General features: G+C 39.4%; 1 protein-coding gene and 1 long non-coding RNA gene across 2 annotated transcripts in view; one reads left to right on the plus strand and one right to left on the minus strand.

The window, feature by feature from the left end:
• LOC140618942 (uncharacterized) overlaps nucleotides 1-22,303 on the plus strand; it is a 51,914-nt gene that overhangs the window by 2,122 nt on the left and 27,489 nt on the right. The window lies entirely within an intron of this gene.
• On the minus strand, nucleotides 167-21,293 carry PPP1CC (protein phosphatase 1 catalytic subunit gamma). Its single transcript, XM_072801886.1, has 8 exons — nucleotides 20,958-21,293; nucleotides 9,921-10,052; nucleotides 8,728-8,958; nucleotides 4,191-4,295; nucleotides 2,798-3,021; nucleotides 2,455-2,589; nucleotides 1,460-1,520; nucleotides 167-559 (listed from the first exon to the last, which is right to left on the minus strand). The coding sequence occupies exons 1-8, from the start codon at nucleotides 21,010-21,012 to the stop codon at nucleotides 489-491; spliced, it is 1,014 nt and encodes a 337-aa protein (XP_072657987.1). The 5' UTR covers nucleotides 21,013-21,293; the 3' UTR covers nucleotides 167-488.

Genomic DNA, 22,303 nt, shown 5'->3' on the forward strand with positions numbered 1-22,303 from the left:
GCCCCACATCTCCTAAACAGCAGGGGAGGACAGCTCAATCTCATCACCCTACTTCAGAAACGTAGTTACATCCAGGTTAGACCTCCACAAACATGAGCATCCATATTATAGTCCATCTTTGGAAAACAGACTATTTGAAGGAAAACAAATCCAAATTGAAACTGTGTGGTTTCCAGAGCAATTTATTCATTAAAATCTATTCAATATGCCATCAACAGTTCTCCTGTGTGTATTGTGCTGATAAATAGACACTGAGAGGATTTAACAAGTTCGTCGTTTAATAAGTCTGAATTCATTTTCACCACATGGTATTGTACACGGTCATCTGTTGAAACAGATTTCTTTTTAACAGATCTTAGTTTAAAAAAGTCATAGATTCTGTGAGTTCTGTATAAACTGGTGGATAGTAAGTTATTTCCTTTGTTTTGACTTATAAGCCTCAACTTCACCGCAGAATAAAGAATGTAGGCCAAAGAAAGCATAATCGGTCACTCGTATAGAACAGTATTGTTTCTATAATTTGAAGCTTTCTGAATGGACGGGTTCAGGCCTGATGTAACTGTAAAAAGATTACTTAATGAATAGACTATATGGAAATTGTACAAAATGTTATTAACTTTAATCATTAATACCTTAAATAGCACTATGTTACTAATTGCTATTCAAAACCAAAAACCTGTTTTTGAATCCCTAAGAAGGTAGCATGTGTGCACAACCATGTACACAACCTTGTACTTAGGGGTGTGTCAATACATATTTCAACAGAAACTTTGGCTTTAGGAAAGAGTCACAAACATTTAAAATAATGGCTTTAATCGTCATTTTGAGTATACGGTAAGGGAAGTGTGCTTTAATTAAATATACATCATACCAGTGATGCTGGCAAGGTTGAGTTAATCCTAATGTTGATAGCTATAAAAACTAGTTTGTACATGACAAGACAATGAGAGAAAAAAGCAATCCCTTTGAAACAAAATTAAAAAAAAAAATGTTCACAGTGGTTTGTAATCAACAGTATGCACTTTATGACAATAACATGTACAGATTGAGCACCCTAGGGCTCTCTTTATATCCTAAAGAAAACGAGCATTTACATTATTCATGGGTTGAACTGAATTTTAAAAAGATCAATTGTACACTTACCCCTTAGACAGGATAAACTGTCCTGGGGTGTACAGCTTTAACACCATCATTAAAGTTGTTTGCAAAAGGAATACAGAATTAAAAAAACAAAACATTTTTTCTTGGGAGTGGAGAATCTTTCATTTGCTGTTATAACCAGCAAATGCCATTCATTAACTCAAAAAATGGAAGAGGGGACCCCACAAACACATTATTTGAGCAAGCCGACCAATACACATTACAGTTTTAAAAATGAAGGTTATATACTCTATGTTACAAGTCCCAACTAGGCAGTGTCAAAATGACATCTATTTCTTTGCTTGCTTTGTGATCATACCCCTTGGAGGTGTTACAGGTCTCGTGGCATTCGGCTTCTTTTTCTCTGCAGGCTTTAAAATCTGCAAAGATTAAAAGATAGTGCAATTTTAAGAAATAGTCTCAACCCAAAATCTTAAGATTTCTTAAATCTCACTCAAATCTTTTGTTTAGAAAGGTTTCTGATTGTTTAAAACAGACCCAAGAACTCTCAAAGTCCCACTAACATATTAACAAACCAAGCTAACATGTACACATTTTGGTAATAAATGCTATGATGAACAGATGAAATACATGGACAAATTATTTGGCCTCTGGATAAAATGACAATTTTCTGAAGTCAGATCTTGTAGTATCTCTAGAGCAGTGTTTTTCAAACCCATAGGGAGCCCTCTCACAATCGCTGGGAGTTGCAAGTTTTCCCTGATAGTTGGTAAAACAACATTTAATTGACTTCAGTGGCTTTATGATTATGATTGGGCTAGCTTGAAATTGTACAAATTTAATCATAATAAGAGAATGAGAAAAAGATTCAGACAGACTTTACATGTAAATGATACTTTTGTGCCAAGTGAGGGCCAAATAAATGATGTCACGGTGAATCAACGAGTCTTATAGAAATTACAAAGAAGTGGTGGGAAAAGAGTAATCACACAGCACATCTGGCATGTGGCAGTTAGTTCTACTCTAATTTTAGCTGAACATTACACTGACATTTTAAGTTTTAGATTTATAGTAAAAGAACTATAAGCACAAGGAGCCAATACTTTTTTTTACCCCACTTAAATAATGTAAAAACAGTTAAATTCAACATGGCAGCTAAGGTTCTCTGACAATTTCCCCCCCTCTTAAAAGGCAGTTCACTCATTACTGAATTAGAACTAACACTTGTATGGGAAAATAAAAACTTAGTCTACTCAACATAGATGAACAGTAGGCAGAAAACAGCAATTTCTAAAAAAAAGTCAGTAAAATTCAGCCTTAACAGTAGGAAACAATGTTGAAAGCATCATCTACCTGAAAAGAACACATTAGAGTTTCGTCCACACTCATCATGGCACCTGCATTGTCAAACTCTCCACAATAATTGGGTGCAGAAAACAGAGTGACCAACTGCCTCTTTGCAAAAAATTCATATCCATCTTCAACCACCTTGGAGAGAAAACGTTTTCAGTATAAGTAGGTGTAAACTGCAGGTGAGCAAAACTACTTTTCAGTTTCCCATTGAGTCTGATATCCTATAGGTCACTTGCAGAGACATTTTGTATGAATAAGCAATACCTACCCACTAAAATCAACAAGGAGAATCTGTGCTCACACACATGCTCTTAAGTGTACATGTAAAATTCAAAATCAATACCTGATGGGCTCTACATATAAGATCCAAATCATGCTTATGGAGAAATTTTGCAACCACTTCTGCACCAAATGTGAAGGACACTCCTCTGTCATTTTCACCCCAGCCTAAGACATCTTTATCGGGGTCAGACCACAAAAGATCACAAAGAAGACCTTGATCTGGTACATCAGTTGGTCGCATAATTCGCCGAATCTGCTCCATAGATTGAAGATCTGGTGATAAACCTATTAAATGGAAAAAAAAAAAAAAAGAGGAAGAAAATAGAACTTTAATATTCCATTTGCTTACAGAGATACTCCATGAGTCTAACATGGAAAGCTTAAACCTATGGCTATATTTTCTTATTAAGCTTTGGTTAGAAAAACAACTTTGAAAAAGCAATGCAATTTATCATATGCACCAATCTACAAGGCACAGTATGCTTAAACGGTATATGGAATCAGTTACCTCAACATACAGAGCTCTATAAAATTAAAATCTAGTGATTTATTAGACAACCACTCCTCAACTCCTTTGATGATAATAATGAACAATTGTACATTCTAGATTGCCAACCATTTGTAATGACTGTGTGTAGAGGGTGCAGATACTCAGGTGTGATGTAGCTTTCTAGGAAATTTGTGCTGTCCAAGGACCATCAAGTCTATCAGACCAGCTCAGATGCAGCTGACTTTCATCTGAATTTAAAATCACATGCCCAGGGATGCCTGGCTGGCTCACTGGGTGGAGCATGCAACTCCTGATCTTGGTGTTTTAAGTTTGAGCCCCATGTTGGGGGTAGTTTTTACGTTAAAAAAAAAAAAAAAAAAAAAAAAAATCACATGCCCAGCTCTACCAAACCAGTTGAAATACAGGAGGGCAGGGATAACTGCTTTATTAAAATACATTCATTGTATTGGCTCTTTGACAGTTGTCTAATTTCTGACCACAGGCAACAAGAAATCCTTTTCGCAATTACTATCTTAATTAATTATGTCATACAAAGCACAACCACTGAGAAAAATAAAATCACTTTTAAAATCCAAGTCAGAAAAATTTCTGAAAGGAGAGGATGAAAAACAGATCAAGGAAAGTCTACTCACATTTTCAGTATTCTGGAGGATCTAGGATACAGCACATTAATTGCTCTTCATTTTATATTTAAAAACACTTTCTGCTCTATTTTCAAGTCAAACTGTTACAGAGCCTAGAATTCCCTGTAACAAATCAATTTCTTACTTTAGATTTCTATCCAAATGATCCTGGATGCACCAGAGTGGACCCATGATGTAGCACATCAATAAAAGAGAACCCTGACAGAGAAGTCATCCCAATGACAACTCATAAATGTCAAAGTGTATATACCCTTCAGAAGGGAACAAAATCTATCTGGAACTAAAATCAGCCCACATACCTCCATGACAGCAGAATATCTTCTCATCCACGATGGCTGCTATCGGTAAACAGTTAAAGCAGTCTGTGAAAGTTTTCCATAGTTTAATGTTATATCTTCTTTTACCTGTGAAAATTTCAGGGTGGTTAAAAAGAGACTGGTGTTCTGCAGGTTTATTCTCTCAGGACTTCTCCCCAAAATAAGGGGCTAATTACTTTTTAAGTAAACAAGAACTATGCTTTTATTAAAAATTCCCTGAAGGGTAGGTTTAACAGAACTAGATCTACTTTAAAATCCCATAGAGGTTTGAAATCAGAATCCCAAAGGTAATAACTAAGGATTATCATTAACCCCCAATCATCATTTGGTAGCACCAACTCTGGAATCTAAGTTGTCTGTTTTGTCTAATCTCAACCCACAGGCAATTATGAACAGCTTATGCATGTGCCATTACCATCTTCCTTCTGAGGAAGCTTCATAAAATTAACACTCATTCCATCTCCCACTATCAATAGCCCACTGGTACCAGATCAACTCCTAGACCTACACACCCTAGAAGGTACAAACGAGTATAAGGGAATATAGATTGCTTACTACAGACACTCCAGGATAACTTCCTAACCCTGCCATAAATGCTCAGAATGTCCCCCAGAAAAACAATGTTATAGGGTGGTTATATTTCCCTTACCAGCCCCTATATTCCTTGCATTCTGGAGTCATAGTGTGATTTAGACAAAAGCAGGACTCTAAGGTACTGTTTTCATTTATGTTCTGAGTTTAAAAACCTACTCATAAATTCTGGAAGCACAAATCTGTCTGAATTGGGTTGAGAACGGCCCAATTGTTGGGTGCCTTTCTCCTGTACCCTCTGTACCAGAAAAATCAAAGATCAAAGCACAATCTTCATTCCTAAATCCAAGTTTGTCCTTCGACTCCTCTTTCTTATTCTAGGGACATCTACAGGTTTAAAGCTCAATCTCTTAGAAAGTCCATCAGTCCATCCTGCTGGCCCAAGCAGCAGGATCCTGAACCACACCTTCCACTCTACTGCCAATCAGCTGGGTATGGAATTTAGCACAGAGTTTGGAATGTAATACAAATTCAAAAAAAACGTGACTTCTACCTCTGTGTTGGAAGACTTCCTTTCTTACTAATAATTCGTATTTTTCTATGACTGGGTATAACTCTCACCATGGTTCACCCTGTTTTGTACTTCTTTGGAGGTCAATAATTCACTAATTCCTTATCTTTCTTCACTGGAGGGTTCTGGAAACCAAACAGCTTTCCTCTCTATAAAAGGCTGAAAGGGAACCTGTACACAATCACCACCTCCAATTTTCCAACAATGATAAAATAACAAGGGTGGGCTAATCCTAACCTCCATTCATAAAAGTGATTTGGTTCCATCTCCCATTTTCCACAGAAGCTTATCTCTGGAAGACCATCCAATGGCTAAGGACTCGCTTGGATTCTTCCTTTGCCTACATGTTGCATTTGCCAGTGCTGATAAATCCTCTTCCTTCTTGAAGTCTGTCTGCTTTGCTCCCTGATTCTTTACTAATGCAATACACTCCAGCTTGTCTTGCCGATTCCTCTATCCTTATTGGCTCCTTCAACAAAAAGTAGGATTTTTCCTCCTGTTGCCTCTGAGCTTCTTTCTTTTCTTCTTTCTTCTTTCTTTCCTTCCTTCCTTTCTCTTCCTTCCTTCCTCCCTCCCTCCCTTCCAGACACAGAGAGAGAGAGAGAGAGGGGGGGGGGGGGGCAGAGACACAGGCAGAGGGAGAAGCAGGCTCCACAGAGAACCTGACGTGGGACTCGATCCAAGGTCTCCAGGATCATGCCCTGGGCTGCAGGCGGCACTAGGCGCTAAACTGCTGTGCCACAGAGGCTGCCCTCTGAGCTTCTTAACTAAGTCTTAGAGTCCTGCTTTCTGTACTCTCTACACTTCCTCTCCAAGGCCACTTCAGACCAGAAGGAACATCTGGCTCCAGAAAGGTTTAGTCTGGATAACTGCCAAGATCTTTTCAAACTTCCAAATCCAGGGATTCTGAGCCAGATCTCCTAATGCAGTTTCCTATTACTACAGATCAGACAGCTCTGGTTATCAGAAAAGGATAATACATATTCACATTTTTTCTAACAACAGATACTCCAGCTTTTCTAGGACTACGTTTTTGTTTTTAAAGATTTTATTCATTTGACAAAGAGAATGCGACGCCTGTGCACACATAAGCAGGGGAAGGAACAGCAGAGGGAGAAACAGGCTCTCCAACAAGCAGGGAACCTAACGCAGGGCTCAATCCCAGGACTGTGGCACATGACCCAAGCTGAAGGCAGACACTTAAGTGCCCCCCAGGACTGCACTCTTTATATAAAGTTAGGGTGGGGGCAGAGAGAGAAACTGTAGTACAGAAGAGTGCGTGTTATACTTGTGAAATAAGCTTATCACTTAAAGCAGTGGTTTTAAATTGTTCCATGAAAATCTACATTTTAATAAAGCTTTTCATTAGAACTTAAAATTTTAATTATCAACAGTTTTTTTGAAGTCTGTAAGCCATTAATTGAAAGCCATTTCTGTCAAGATGCCTTTCTGCCCACAAGTAGATTGTATGGCAAGTTATACCTGCCTGATGGGGGTGAAGGGAGCTTGAGCAGAAGGTTAATCAGTAAGTCTTGATGACCAAACAAGAACCAATGCTGACCATCTAAAATAATTTTTAAAGTTTCCTGCATTAAAAAAAAAAAAAAAAAGTTTCCTGCATTAAAAAGAAGCTGAATACAATGTCTTGAATATCCTCACACTTGGATATATGTCACAACAAAGAGATCATCTGGATTTGAGTTTCATCAATGAAAACATCAACGTACTTGCTAAACAGTGTATAAAAGGAATCTGCTCTAAAAAGTAGCATCTATAGCAAGTATCCAAAACACAATTTATAGGGGTACCTGGGTGGCTCAGTGGTTGAGGATCTGCCTTCAGTTCAGGTCGTGATCCCGGTATCCTGGGATCGAGTCCCACATCAGGTTCCCTACAGGGAGCCTGCTTCTCCCTCTACCTATGTCTCTGCCACTCTGTGTCTCTCATGAGTAAATAAATCTTAACCCCCCCCCCCACACACACACAATTTATAAAACTTGTTGCCTCTCATTTCACTACCTTAGGAGTAATAACTGCTTTACTGGTACTTCTGATAGACTCATTGTCAAAAATCAAATCTTCCTTGAGGCACCTGGCTGGCTCAGTTGGTAGAACATCTGACTCTTGATCTTGGGGTGGTGAGTTCAAGCCCCACATTGTGTACGGGGATTACTTAAAAACAACAACAACAAAAAAAAAAACCTTTCTGGCCACAGACTCAATTGCCCTAGTCAGTTCAGAACCCATCAGATTTTTCTTTGGTGATCCCTTCCCATCTCATCTTACCAGCTGGGTGTTAGGGCCTTAGACAAGGCAAACATACAACTGGCAGAGGGTGAGATTAAGAGAGTGAAGTCTAGAAATATAATCTTTCTAGTAGTGCATGTCTAACAAATGATCTAGCTGAACACATCTATATGGAACAGAGATGGAAAAACAGCACACTACAGGTTATGACTATAGTCTAGGGGAGGACCACAGGGACAATTCTTAACTGGTCTTATTATCATCACTGGCAAATGCAGTAGCTTGAATGAATTCCTTAACCACCTCTCTCCCCCCAGCCCAAAGCTCCTCCTAGCAGAAATGGTAAGCACAAAAGAAGGGTAAGGGTAAGGACTCAAACCCTTTTCTTTAAACATTTTATACTTATTAAACAACACTACAAAAACAAAATTCCACCTAAACTGGTAATTTTTAAAGCTTTAAGAATCTTCAGCTTTTTTTGTCAACTACCAACCCAAAGTGCACAACAATCCAAAATGGGTTGTAATATGTATAAAATAGTATACAAATGATTTTTTCGTTTTATAATTTTGCTTTCTCCTTTCAGCACATTTTAGGATAGTAACTGCTGTTTGTCCTGGGTACACATGTGCCAGAAGGAAAAACAAAAACAAAACAAATCACAAAATTTAAAAACCAGTTATTTATATATTTCCAGATATCATTTACATGAAATTACCTAGAAATCTACAGACAGAAAACAGGTTAGTGTTTGCCTGGGGCTGTGGTGATAGTTGCACAACCCCATGAATTTACTAAAAATCACTGAACTGTACACTTAGACAGATTTTATGGAATGAAATTATATCTCAATAAAGTTGTTAAAAACAGATTTGGACAGGTTCTCAGAGTTGTACTAAAAATTAGTTCAACAAAGATATTAAAGAAGCCACCACTGCAATCATTACTTCTTAATCAAATAGTCACATCATAAAAGAAACTAGGGCATTATTATATATACCGCAGTGGCAGTGTTATTTTTCTAACCTAAGAAAAAACAAGTTTATGAAATAGAAAACGACAGATTAAACATTTTATCTAAATGCTCATGTATCCTAACAAAATATTTGCCGTTTTACGATCAAGTATTTCAGTTTGAGGAAATCTTCCTTAGATGTAGAAAGTACTTACATTCATCGTAAAATCCATAAATTCTATTGATGCTGGCACATTCATGGTTTCCTCTGAGAAGAAAAAAATTCTCGGGATATTTGATTTTGTAAGCCAGTAAGAGGCAGATAGTCTCCAATGACTGCTTCCCCCTGTCCACATAGTCCCCAAGAAACAGGTAGTTGCTTTCTGGCGGGAAACCACCGTACTCGAAAAGTCGAAGCAAATCATAGTATTGCCCATGGATATCACCTAGAAGCAAGAGTTCTGTTACACAGTGCCCTCATACTATTGTTTAATCCACCAAAAAAATTTTGGAAACATTTTTTAAACATACACTGCATAACGGGATTGACCTCTAATAATGAAGAGTTAAATTTGACAGCTAACACTAATTTCCAATCTTCTATCATATTTTAGTTCAATTCAGCTTAATAACAATTTTAAGCATATGTTTATGTCCAGAATCTCACAGACAACTCAGTTAATTAAGAATTAATTTTGTGGAAAGGATTATTAATGCCCAGGTAGGCCTTCTTGCTAAGTAACATGGCTTTCCTTTCAGGTTGGTTGTTCAATATCAGATCTCTGGCAGCTCAGTCTGCAGGTTCTGTGTCAGTAGAACTGCTGCACTGCTAGTGTGACCCAGACCTGTGTGAACAAAGGTACACACACCACACGCCCAAATTCATTCAGCTCTCAATATCTCCCTGCTACATAATGCCATAGAGTTTACTTTAAAAATAAACATATAAATGTTATCAATATAGTCAAATATGCTAAAATATTTAGCATTACTCAGATGAATTTCAGTTTTTATACAGATTATCTCTATCATGTAGAAACAGACTACAAAACAGTATCAAAGGAGGTCTATTTTTTAAGCATAATGTTTTGCTTTAAGTGTAAATGTAATTCACATATATTTATATAGTTCAGACCTTTTATTAGCTCTCCATTCGGTGTCGTTTCTTTCTGATGCAATGTTTAAATTACTTTAGTGAAATAGTTTTTAGAAAATCTGAAGCACATCTAAGTAAACTAAGTCCATTAGAAATATTTATTCTAAAGTTAAAATTATTTAATTTTAAGTAGTCCCAGGTTATTCATAAATAGCAAACAATTCTGCTGGCTAATACAAGGACATCTATATATCCTCAAGTCACTCAATCAATTGCGTAACCAAAGGCAACTGTTCATGTGCCAAAACCTACCACATATTTTGAGTGGTGCTTCAAGTTCTAGTAGGATAGGCTGACTGAGAAAGATCTCTCGGGACTTTAAGCACAGTCCTCGGATTTCATTTTCCTGTAGCTGGACATTCTTACCAGGCTTGGACCCTCTCACTGTAGGGAGAAAAACTCCAGTTAGTCAAATGAAGTCAAGATACAATTTAACATAAAAATTATCTGAAAAGGCACAAGTTTTAATAAGGAGGAGGCAAAAACAGTTTAACCGGCCTGACTTTATTTTTCTAACACTTCTAAAGAATATGGTTTGTTTGTTTGTTTGTTTGTTTATTTATTTATTTATGATAGTCACAGAGAGAGAGAGAGAGAGAGAGAGAGGCAGAGACACAGGCAGAGGGAGAAGCAGGCTCCATGCACCGGGAGCCTGATGTGGGATTCGATCCCGGTTCTCCAGGATCGCGCCCTGGGCCAAAGGCAGGCGCTAAACCGCTGCGCCACCCAGGGATCCCAAGAATATGGTTTTAATGCCTAATTATAATTGTAAAATCTTAGATAGGATTTTATTTAGTTGCATCTTCTATAACAAATTAAGACTTCTTACAGTATCCTGAACAAAGGGCCACACACTGTGTATGAATATTGTTAGAAAGGCATTCTTTTGCTACTTGCTGAAATCAGACCTGCTGCGGCACAGCCCAAGGCCTCAGTTTTGCATCCAAGCCACACAATCGGCCTTGTTCACCTATAGCCTGCCCACCAGACCCTCTCTTTCTGCCCCCAATCTTGTCTACTCTTCTCCAGCCTTACAAATGAATTAGTAGGGGGATCCCTAAGTGGCTCCGCAGTTTGGCGCCTGCCTTTGGCCCAGGGCGCGATCCTGAAGTCCCGGGATCAAGTCCCACATCGGGCTCCCTGCATGGAGCCTGCTTCTCCCTCCTCCTGTGTCTCTGCCTCTCTCTCTGCCTATCATCAATCAATCAATCAATCAATCAATCAATCTTTAAAAAAATAAATGAATTAGTAATTGTAGAATAGATTTCAGAGATTGTCATGTTACTGAGTTGATTCTATGGATTCTTGTTTTAAAATGTGAGATTGCGGGATGCCTGGGTGGCTCAGCAGTTGAGCATCTGCCTTTGGCTCAGGACATGATCCCGGAGTTCCCAGATCGAGTCCCACACTGGGCTCCTGCATGAAGTCTGCTTCTCCTCCTTCTGCCTTTTTCTCTTATGAAAAACAAACAAAGAAAGACTGGAAGAACACCTGGATGACTCGGTTAAGTGTCAACAATTAAAAAAAAAAAAAAGACTATTTATTTATTCATGAGAGAAACAGAGGCAGAGGTGCAGAAACATGGAGAATCAGGTTCCTCACAGGGAGCCCGATGTGGGACCTGATCCCAGGACCCCGGGATCACGCCCTGAGCTGAAGGCAGAGCTCAACTGCTAAGCCACCCAGGTGTTCCTAAGTGTCTGACTCTTGATTTCAGCTCAGGTTGTGATCTCAGGGTCATGTGATTGAGCTCCGGGCTCAGTGCAGAGTCTGCCTAAGATTCTCTCTTCCTCTCCCTCTGCCCACCCCCCCGCCATGTGTGTATCTTCTAAAAAAAATTTAATAAAAAATAAAAAAGATTGAATGCTCAGAACCTTCCCCCGACCAGTGTTTTTCAGAGGATGATTGGTATTTCAAGAGTTCTCTGAAAAAATTTAAGTGTTGTTTGCATTTTATTGAAACACACTTTAGGCTCATTGTACATACTGTACATGTTTGCTCTGCAATCTCTGCGATTGCATCTGTGAATACGATTATGCCTTTAGAGGGCAAAGGATGTCAGTGAGTGCTATAAGAAAGGTTTCTTAGTAATCTGAACAGATACAAAACAAAACAAGAAATAGAATAAATAAATATTGGTACAGCACTAGGTGTTGCCCACATCCGACCACGCTTGAGGTCTACTCCCCATCAAAGTAAAGCACTCCAGCCCTGTAACAGTTCATTTATCAGCAGGTAGGCAGGAAATGAAATTTTCTTTCTTTCTTTCCTTTCTTTCCTTTCTTTCCTTTCTTTCCTTTCTTTCCTTTCTTTCTTTCTTTCTTTCTTTCTTTCTTTCTTTCTTTCTTTCTTTCTTTCTTTCTTTCTTTCTTTCTTTCTTTCTTTCTTTCTTTCTTTCTTAAGGTTTTATTTATTCTGAGAAAGAGCGAGAGCGTGCGAATGAACAAGCAGGGGGAGTGGCAGGGGCATGCTCCTCGAGGAGGGAGAAGCAGGCTCCCAGAGGAGCAGGGAGACAGATGTGGAGCTCGATCCCAGACTCTGGATCATGACCTGAGCCTAAGGGAGATACTCAACCAACTGAGCCACTCAGGTGTCCCAAAATGAAACGTTCTGTTTTGATTCCAGTTGTAGCAGATTAGACAGTCACTAAGTACTGCTTAAATAGCACTGAATTGCTAATATCTTAGCTTTACAGTTATGAGGTGGTCTGCTTGATGGTAAGGTATGGTTAAATACAGGCAGTGATTATCTTCAACTTGTAATCAGTCTTACTTCTCATTCTGTATAAAAGATTTATAAAAGCAGACATTCTATGAATTAGAACTGAAGCAAAAACATAGGACCAGACTAAATATAGAATGTTAGGTTCTAACATCCTTCCATCATGAAACCTAATATAAAATGATTCTGTTTCAACAAAACCACAAAATCTATCAGATTAAATTATTGTTGATAATTTAAATTTTATCAGTTTGGGAGGCTTTATATTTAACTTACAAAATCATTCAGCTTAATAACTAAACAAATTCAAAGCAGTAAGTTTAACTGGTTTGTATCTAGCTTTGTTCTGTAAAAATCTTATTTTACAGAGTGATAAAAATTACAAATAAAAAACCTGATGCTTGTTGATAATTTTTCCTATTAAAAATGGCTGTGTCCATTTACTGTCTAAGGCAAAGTCATTCTTCAGCCTGAATAGCCACCAAAACCCTGAGTTCTCTGAAGAAAACTGCTTTGTTTTTTGAGATTGTTTTGTTTTTTAAGATTTTATTTATTCATGAGAGACACAGGGGCAGAGACATAGGCAGGCTCCTCATCGGGAGCCTGATAGGGGACTTGATCCCAGGATCATGATCTGAGCTGAAGGCAGATGCTCAACCACTGAGCCACCCAGGTGCCCCAAGAAAAAGGTTTTGAACAGAAACCGAACACTATGTATCCTTCAATGAAAGACAATAAGCAAGAAAAGATGACAGGAGGAAAGGGCCAAACTCCTGAAGCACATAATAAAGAGAAAATGTTGAGAGAGCAGTGGAACTGGGAGCCAGCCCCAAGTTTCTGTACTGGTTTTATAGTCTTGAGCAAATCACTACTTTGGACCCCAAAATATGTAACTAAACTATCATCAATCTCCTTCGAATCAAAATATTATGAAATGAGAAGCAACAAAGATGAAAGCAAAGTAATGATAATTTTTGAGGGAAGATATGAAACACACATCTATAATACTACAGAGCAACTGAGCAATAAAAAAATGTTTTTTCCAGAACCACAGTAATTTTGTCTCCTAACACACAGCAGAGAATTCAAGAAACACTCCTGTCAGAAAAGACAGTAGGATTCCTGCTTCACTGGCCAGAAAACCCCAATCATTAGCAATTATACCACAAGCTTGGGCAGACTGCCCAGCAGGAAACTTTATTTTTGGCTAGGAGGGGACTCCTAGAAGCTTCTGGTTTTCAATCTCAATCTTTCTCAGCAGAGCCCCAAACTTGTGAATGAATAGTCCACTTTAAGTCTTTTAGGAGAGTATACAATAATTAATCTACACCTATATGTAACAAAGGCTGTACTTTTTATATGAATGCTATATTAAATCAATGCCATCAGATTAAATCAATGTTGCTAATATAAATTTTACCGGTTTTGGAGGTTTCCCACTACCACCTTTAGACAATAGTTTGTGATAGTTTTCTTATTTTGTTTTCCTGTTGGTCCTCTGGAGTGTACAGGTAAGTTAAAAAGCAATATTGCTAACAAAAATTATTCTTAATGTGCAATAAGGATTAAATGCGGTTTTTCTAGAACAAATCAAGATTTTGTACCTGAGGAACAGTGCTCATTAAATACAAAGCTTCTTAAATTCCCTACAATTAGCTCAAGCAATAAAATTATGAAAACAGACACCACCAACACCATCATCTACCAATTGGCAAATACCTGCTCATCCTTCAAGACTGCTTATATATTACTTTGCCCCGCAGAGCCTCTCCTATAAGCTTACTTTATGCTTTCTGAAATGCTTTCACAACACCTGGAAACTACTCAGGGCACACATACTTTGTATTGTAAATGCCATTTTGCTTCCACCTATTCATCTGGACGCTCTGGTAGACTAAGTAAAACCCAAGACTACATGACTGGCTCTGCAGTGTACATGTCCTTGGCCATTATGTGGCAGATGCTCAAAACTTGTTGTGTGAATGAAATCTGGATAAATCTCCAAGTACTGATGACTTGTGATATTAGAATTAAACATGTATTCTGGACTACATACTTTTAATTAGCAAAAAACCGGTGTCTGTGCTTTAAAATTAAAAAAAAAAAAACAATAGTGTCATTTTCCTATCAGCCTTTAATAGAGCATTTTTCTAGTTGCAAAAATTTAGGACTAATCTTAAATTTCAAGTTGAAGATGATTTGGCTAACAATTAGAAGATTTCATAATGGGTATTAGCAGCCCCAAAACACTAGATATTTCGTAAAAATGGCCATATTGGCCAATAGCACATAAATCTACTTCACTATTTTCAACGTTCCATCCAATAGAATTACTTACAAGTTGTAGCTAACATTTATCAAGCACTCATCATGTGCTGGGCACTGCACTAGAAGGTTTTACATTGCCACTTAATCCTCACAACAATCCTATGAAGTTAGGCTCTGTCACTTCTGTTACAATCTGGGAGAGGTTCAGTGACTTGGTCCAAGGTCACAGAGCTTATAAGGACACCAGGCCCCACCGAACTAGGTCTAGTGGTGCTTCCACTATACTATTACCCTCCCAGCTAAGGATTTGTTCTTTACCAAAATCCTAATATATGGTCATTGCTTCCTAAGAAAATTCTGAGACAGGATAGAAAATCACAAAGCATCCTTACCAATGAGAAGCATTAAATCAGAACTAAATTAGGCAATCTGTTTAAGACTGTCAATACTTATTAACCATGCTTCAAACATTGAACAGAATAGTTGCAGAGTATCTACTATGTGCCAGACCCTCTGGACGCTGGTGATACCCTGGTAAACAAAATGGACAAGAATCTTGTCCTTTTCTTGTGGAAGACACAGAAAATTAAGAATAGGTAACTGCAGCTTGTTACAAATGCTTGACTACAACTATCCTTCCATCAAGATTATAAAACTAAAAGTTCACCTTAAGGGGATCTTCAATACCATTAAAAAGACAGAGGCTTTTATTTTTTATTTTTATTTTTTTTTAAGACAGAGGCTTTTAAAATAAAAACATCTCCATTTTATCACTAGTAGCTACAAAGAAAATTACAGTGTAGCTCTACTCAATAAACATTAGTCAATACTTACCTTGAGGTTTAAAGCCCTCCCTGTGGTTCTGTGCACACAAAGGAGACCCTTAGTGGGAAATTCAAGAGTGGTCACATGTTACCTTCCTAATTAGTAGCTGCGCTAGTTCAAATTGTAAATATGAAGTTCTTTCAACAATTGCCAAAGGAATCCAAAATATTTCGACAAGAAAGAATTCCATTTTCCAGATGGAAGTGTTTCTCATAAATCCAGTTGTTAGGCATTGCATGGAAATCAGTAGGCACTGTAAACGTGTAGGTTAGTGATCAAGACATTCATATACCAATTTAGAACTTTACGACTTTTGAGTAAAAACCTTTATCTGACTAGAAAGATTCAGAAAAGTGAATTATAGCTGTTAACAGCAAAGGCTGTTCTGTAGAAACTTATTTATCTGGCAAATCATGAACACGAGCACATGATAGAAGCTTCCAGTCAATTTATCAAAAACAAACTGACAAAAAGTTGAAATAATAAAAGAATATTTTCAGTGATTATTTGCAATGCCAGTTTTTTCTCATAAGCAACACTAACTTTTCTGACAGCCTGGCCAAAAGCAAAACAAATGAAAACTATGCAAGGAAATAAGACTTTGGGATTATTTATGAATAATAAAAAAGTATTCTTCTTGCTCCTTAATTAAAAGTTCCTTAATTGTTAGAAGAAAGTCTTATTAAAGGAACAGTACACACAAAAAGAAAAGTTCCAGATGAATTATAATGAGATTTTAGAATCTAAAAATGGCACAACCAGCGTAAAAATAAGCCAACACAGACTTTGCAGTTTTAGGATAATCTTATTAAAGTAGGTGGTAATCTTCAGACTACTGCACACCATATTCATTTCAGTGACAGAATCAATAAATAACCTTCCAATATATGACAGATTTTGGAAGACCTCAAACCAAGACAAACAGTGAATACCTGCAGCATTAAATCTTTTCCACAAACAACTGAGTTCTTTTCTACAAAAAATATAAACCACAAAAATGTTATCAAGAATCATATGGTTTCACTGTAAAGTTATCAGCAGGAAGACTTCCCACTTTGAGAGCATCTGAATTGTTTCCTCGCCACACACTCCCTCATTCTTGACTTTACTAACTGCTGGTGCTATACTTTGTGCATTTTTTTATTGAAGTATGGGTGACACACAATGTTACAATGGTATATACTTTGGACATTTAGAGGCGATAGCAATTTTCTCAAGACAAATATTCAGGATGTAGTTAGAAAACACTATCTCCTGCTCTCCAAGTACCTGGAGTTTTCTACACCTACTGTGAAACCAGTTTATTGCAAAATGTTTCTTTTCTATTCTAACAACCCATTTTGATAAAATACCACTGAAGAGACCTGAGGTCTGACCCTTCATTTTAAGAGTAATTTTCATTTTCGTAAGGCTTAATATCAGTTGACACTCATTCTGGGCGCCAGCAAACCCTAGAGTAGTGGAGACACTGGAGGTTTCAGGTAAATAATTAAGACCTATAAGTAAATCATCTGTTCTTACATGCTCTGGATACAGGAGTCTGATCCTAAAACTCAGTAATTCATCCCAGAATTCCATTAACTCCAAAAATATAAAATCCTTCCCTATTCATCTTGAATGAGACTTCCAGTTTTAAAGCAATTCACATCAGAATAAGGTCTCCTTCCCATTTCAATCTTTAATGTCTTCTAATTGCCCTCATTGTAAATGAAGTTAATGTGAAGTGGGTATAAAATCATTATCAATCCCTGCCCTGCTTCAGGATCAGTAATCCTTACCTACCTCAAGTACACTGACAGGCACAGGCACATAATTTGCAGAACAGGTCGAAGATTATAGGACTGCAGTCTCAAAGCCATAAAACGATTTCACCAACCAACCTCTACTTTGACAACAGATTACTAATGCTTGACCCAGCACTGCCTCTATTTCACCAGCTGGGGAGAAGGAAAGCCTGGCCTCTGCTCTCCTGGCTTACATTTCCTCAAGCACATGATGACACAAGCCACCAACCTGTTAGATTTCACTGACGCCCCTGCTACTGACAAACAAGGGGGCACTTCAGGCATAAGGAGAGTAATCCTTTCCACGCTGTGGTTTAGGATTAGTGCAAGCTGCAGATCATGTCTCTCTTAGGAAAAGAGGATGAGGCCTACTACTGATATGCTGCAAGGGGAGGAAAGAGCAGGAGGCATTGAAACACAGACTTCTTGTAAATAAGGAAATTAGTAACATAAGCTTTGACATTACTGTCTTTATCAACAAAATGTCCTATGATAATTGCTCAAGAAAAGCCTAATTGTCAAAATTATCTGACCTATTAAAAAATCATTTCAGAAGTCTTATTAGAAAAGATTACTTTTGTTTTCTTTGATCAGATTTTTATCAATGCTTGTTGTTTTGCCATCATGCTTGTCCTTTGTATGATCTTCAAGACCAGGCACTGCTGCTTTTTTAACATTAGAATATAAATGTTTCATATTACACTAAAAAGCTAAATACATGGGTCACTTAATTTTATAGTTTCGAAGTATCTGAACACTATTTTCAGATGAACTCTTACACAGAGGATTAAGGTAGGAAATGCTTTCTGAGGGCCAAGGCAGAAGTCACATTTAAATCACTGAGGTAAGGAGAACAATTATGCAGAGCCTGACAAGGTCTTGCAGTTTGACAATGGTCATCTTCAGAGCAAAGATGCTTTTTGCAAATCAGGAAGTGAAATAAGTTACACTGCCTGCTGTGCAAGAAAAGTACTAGCCATCTCTCTGAGTCAGGTCACTTACAAAGTCAAAAACTGCCCTCTCACTTTTCTCCAACACGGTAGGAATATCTGACCAAATCAACAGCAGGCTTATTTTCTCTCAAAATCTCCCAACTTTAATAGTATAGTTATTAAATAAATGAACATTAGTTAAACTGAGTTTCAAGTTTTATCATCAGTGAGGCAGAGCTTGGATAAAACTTCCAAGGTGGGTCACCTAAGTGACCTATATAATCTTCACTTAAAAACAAAAAAAAACAAAAAACAAAAAAAACTTCACTTAAGAAAAAACTACTTAAGTTTAGAGTAGCAAAGAATTTCATAGCTACATTCCAAATCAACACACTGTTAATTTCTTAAGACCTCACTGAATTGCCTTTTTGGTACTGTTACCAAGCCACTTTTCAACTAAGCTTGTACAGTCTTAAAAGACCATTTTGAACATACAAAAAAGATCACAAAACTCATATGCCATTTTGATATACTTACATTTTAATTAAAATTCTTAGGGAAAAACATTTTGGGGGTATTTAAAATCACAAAATTTATTATCAACATCTTCTAACATGGATGTGTGTGTGTCCCCTCAATGGATCATCTTCAACCATTTCTCTGCCAAATTAACATTGATGAGAAAAAAGCAAATCTGAAGTATACAGTATTGTGCAGTAAGCCCATTCTGGAGGCATTAAAATGCCATGCTTTATTAATTTCAATGAAAAATGAAATATAAAAGAAAAATTCTAGTTTTCAAGTGCAACCGAACACATAAAGAGGAACTATTAAGAAATGATTAATCTCATTTTAGATGATTCATCAAGGTAAATCTCTTAGCATGATTTAAAAAGTAAGATTAAAATGAACAAATCTGTTATGTGAATGCAGAGTTATGGGCAACACAGTAAAGTTAATAAGACTTAAAGTTCTGATTATTCAAATAAAGTTCTGATTATTCTAAACACAGATTCCAATTTTTTGTTTCCTTAGTGAAATAAAGCTCATCTAATCTACCCATATATATCCCTGCACAGATATGCAAAAGTTAAAGCTTTTCATACCAAAATATTTAAGAGAAAGGTCCTTTCTTAGTGCAAACTGGTTTAATCGGTTTCTGGCTGGCTATGGCCTCATATAAATCAAAGGACCGTATTGACTATCATGAAAAATATAGTTCTTATAATAAATGCCAAGTACTGAATGAGTGACAAGGCTTTCAACCCACAAATGCCACCGACATTTCAAGAGCATTTCAGACTTTAGACATTCAATGGGGTTTTCCTTTAAGAAAATATAAAAGTAAAAAATCTCAGCATGGATTAAGATATTTTCACGAGTTTCATCTTAATGACTTAATTATAAAAATCTGCAAATTCTAGTACCAGAGCTTCCCCAACTGTTCTTGCTCTGGACTCCATCTCTCAAGCATTTACAGTACAGTATTTTAGGGGAGAATTAAGGCAAAAAGCAGTTAAAACTCAGCCAAATCTACATTATCCAGCGCCCAAATCAAGAGATTTGAATTCTTCCAAAGTTTCAGAAAAAGACATTAGCAATAGTAGACAGGCTTGGGAATTCAGGTGGGCGTGGGGGGGGGGCGAGGGGAGGTTCACTTCAGCGACCCTTTTTAAAATCCAAACTTCATCTGTATCCCACATCAATACGAATCAATTGTCAGGCACCTCAGGAGTCTAAGGGCAGCTAAAATTAAAGTTTTTTTTGTTTTTTGTTTTTTTTTTTTTAACCTGTTTAACCTCCTTCCTTCAAACATTAAGGTGTCTTGAACGTAGCAAGTTCTAGCTCCCGGCAGCCTGGGTTTGAAACCTCTCACTAATGTGTGACCTTGGTCAAGTGCCTTAACCTCTCAGTTCCTTCCAAAAAACGGGGGGAAAAAAACAAAAGCACCCACCGCTCAAGGTTGTTGGGAGAATTTATGAACTGTGTGTAAACCGCTCTAAGAATGTCTGACACAGAGCGCTTTAGAAACGCTATTCCTATAAATGTAATTATGAGATGCACCCGAAGCGCTTAATAAAGAGCCTGGCATATTGGAAAGATAACGAAACTGTCATCATCGCTGGTTTCACATTCAGTGGCACGTTTAGAAAAGAGCGCTGAGACCTCTTCGAGAGAAGGATAACTTAAGGGGAGTATTTGGGAAGGCAGGAGGGGGTCGGTTCCGACGTCCTCGGGGGTTATCAATGTTCGTCATCAAGTAACAAGCAATTGGTCCTCCGACCCCAGCCCCACACAAGAAAAAAAGCAAGACCGGACATTAGTCCCCAAAGCCGGTGGAACTCTCAGCCCCAGCAAATTGGTTTCCGGGAGGACGGGTACCAGAAAGTAAGGAACACGCCGTCCTGCAGGTGGGACCAGGGCCCCCAGCCTTCTCTCTCCTCCGAAGACTGGTCCCATTTGCGGGGCGCAAAGGGGTACGGACCGGAAACGTGGGGGTGGGGAGCGGAGTTTTCAAATCTCCGGGAGGAAGGCTGCACCTCCGAGCAATGGCTGAGCGGAGCCGGCGGGATCCGCGGGTTGGGCCAAGTACGGGACCCCAGCCGGCCTCCCTCCGGCTGCAGCCCCCGGCCCCACGAGTCGACCGGCGGGGCTCGCTCCCCTCGGCGCTGCCAGCCCAACCAGCCTCCCAACTCGCCCCTCCCCCGCGAGCCCCCGGGGCGCCCGCCACCCCTCAGCCCGTCCGCCGACCCCTTCACCTTCCAGCAGCCGTTGGATGATGCTGTCGATGTTGAGTTTATCTATATCCGCCATCGCCTTCCACCGCCGACCCTCCCGCAGCGGCGCCGCCGCCGGCTCGCGCCCGGGACTCACACCTCCTTTCCCACGCCACGAGCACAGAGGCGGTGGTGGCGGCGGTGGCAGCAGCCGCGGCGGGTCCCCCCCAACCGCCCCGCTCCCTGCTTCCTCCTTCTCTCCCCACTGGAACCACGAGAAGAACAAAATGGCCGCCGACTCCTTAGCCAGTCTCGGTCGGCGCACGGATGCGCGCGGGGGAGTGCAGCGGCCCGGCCGGGACTTCTTTATGGGCCATAGGGCGCGCGGGAGGGGGCGGGACCAGAGCGCGAGCAGGGGGCGGGGCCAGATCGCGGGCGGCGGGGTGGGGGGAGGAGACGGTTGAGCGTAGCTGCGCTCGCGCGTGGGATCCCTCCGCCAAACGGGCCGAGCAAATAGGCCCTCTGGCGGGAGCGGGAGCTGCAAAGTTGCACTCGGGAGTTGGAGCTGAGGTGGCAGATGCATCTGGACGCTCTTGGGATTGCAGCCTCCGCCGGAGACTGTCCTTGAGGCCGGATGTTTACAGACTGGGCCATGTGAAAGCCCACCGGGAAAATTCGGGGGTCCTGGAATTTACCCCCTAAGATAAATCTGGGGTAGAGGTGGAGACAGTATTAAAGTGAAGTAGGTTGACTTATTTTGGGTTCAGATTTGATGGAATTGGGGGACAGGGAAAGGTTTACTTTGTCCCTAATTTAAAAAGTCGTCTCCCTGGTAAATCAAGAGGCTCACAGTTATTCATTCTGAGTGGTGGGATTATGGGTATGTATAAATATTTGTGTGTGTGTGTGTTTGTGTGTGTGTGTGTGTGTGTGTGTGTGCGCGCGCGCGCTCTGTAACTTTTGCATTTGGGGGAAATTTTTTTTAATCCACTCAAAATTTTTTCATTATTTCTATCTTTGGATTATCTTTCTTGAACTCGGCAAGTTATATAATCATCGGAACAGTTACCCTGATTCCAGCCAGAACGACGGTGAACGACGTGTGCAAGCAGATAAAGGGAAAATTTGCAGATTTCGCGCCTTGGAGCTCGAGGCCAGAAGAGAGGAGGGAGTTTGCAGGGGCCCCCGGCAGTGCGGGTAGTGCAGGCAATCCTGGCTTCTGCAGACATCCTAGGAAACTTAGGCCGGTTCCCCAAGGCTTCCCAGTCTCTCTAAGTGCATCCCTCTCCAGGAAGCCACCTCAGGGGGCTACGCGTTGCTTTTAGCTGGGTTTGGAAGTGCAGCCCACATTCAGCAAAACATCTGCTCCCTTTCCTGACCTTTACATT

The sequence above is a fragment of the Canis lupus genome, chromosome 27 (genome assembly GCF_048164855.1).
Source record: "Canis lupus baileyi chromosome 27, mCanLup2.hap1, whole genome shotgun sequence".
NCBI lineage: Eukaryota > Metazoa > Chordata > Mammalia > Carnivora > Canidae > Canis > Canis lupus.

Excerpts from the sequence above, each read along its gene's own strand:
- PPP1CC (XM_072801886.1), bottom strand. The coding sequence starts at position 21,012 with ATGGCGGATATAGATAAACTCAACATCGACAGCATCATCCAACGGCTG. Across the intron at positions 10,053-20,957 it reads CATCCAACGGCTGCTGGAAG|TGAGAGGGTCCAAGCCTGGT; the intron begins GTGAAGGGGTCG and ends TTCTCCCTACAG. Across the intron at positions 560-1,459 it reads ACCTGTAACACCTCCAAGGG|TTACATCAGGCCTGAACCCG; the intron begins GTATGATCACAA and ends ATCTTTTTACAG.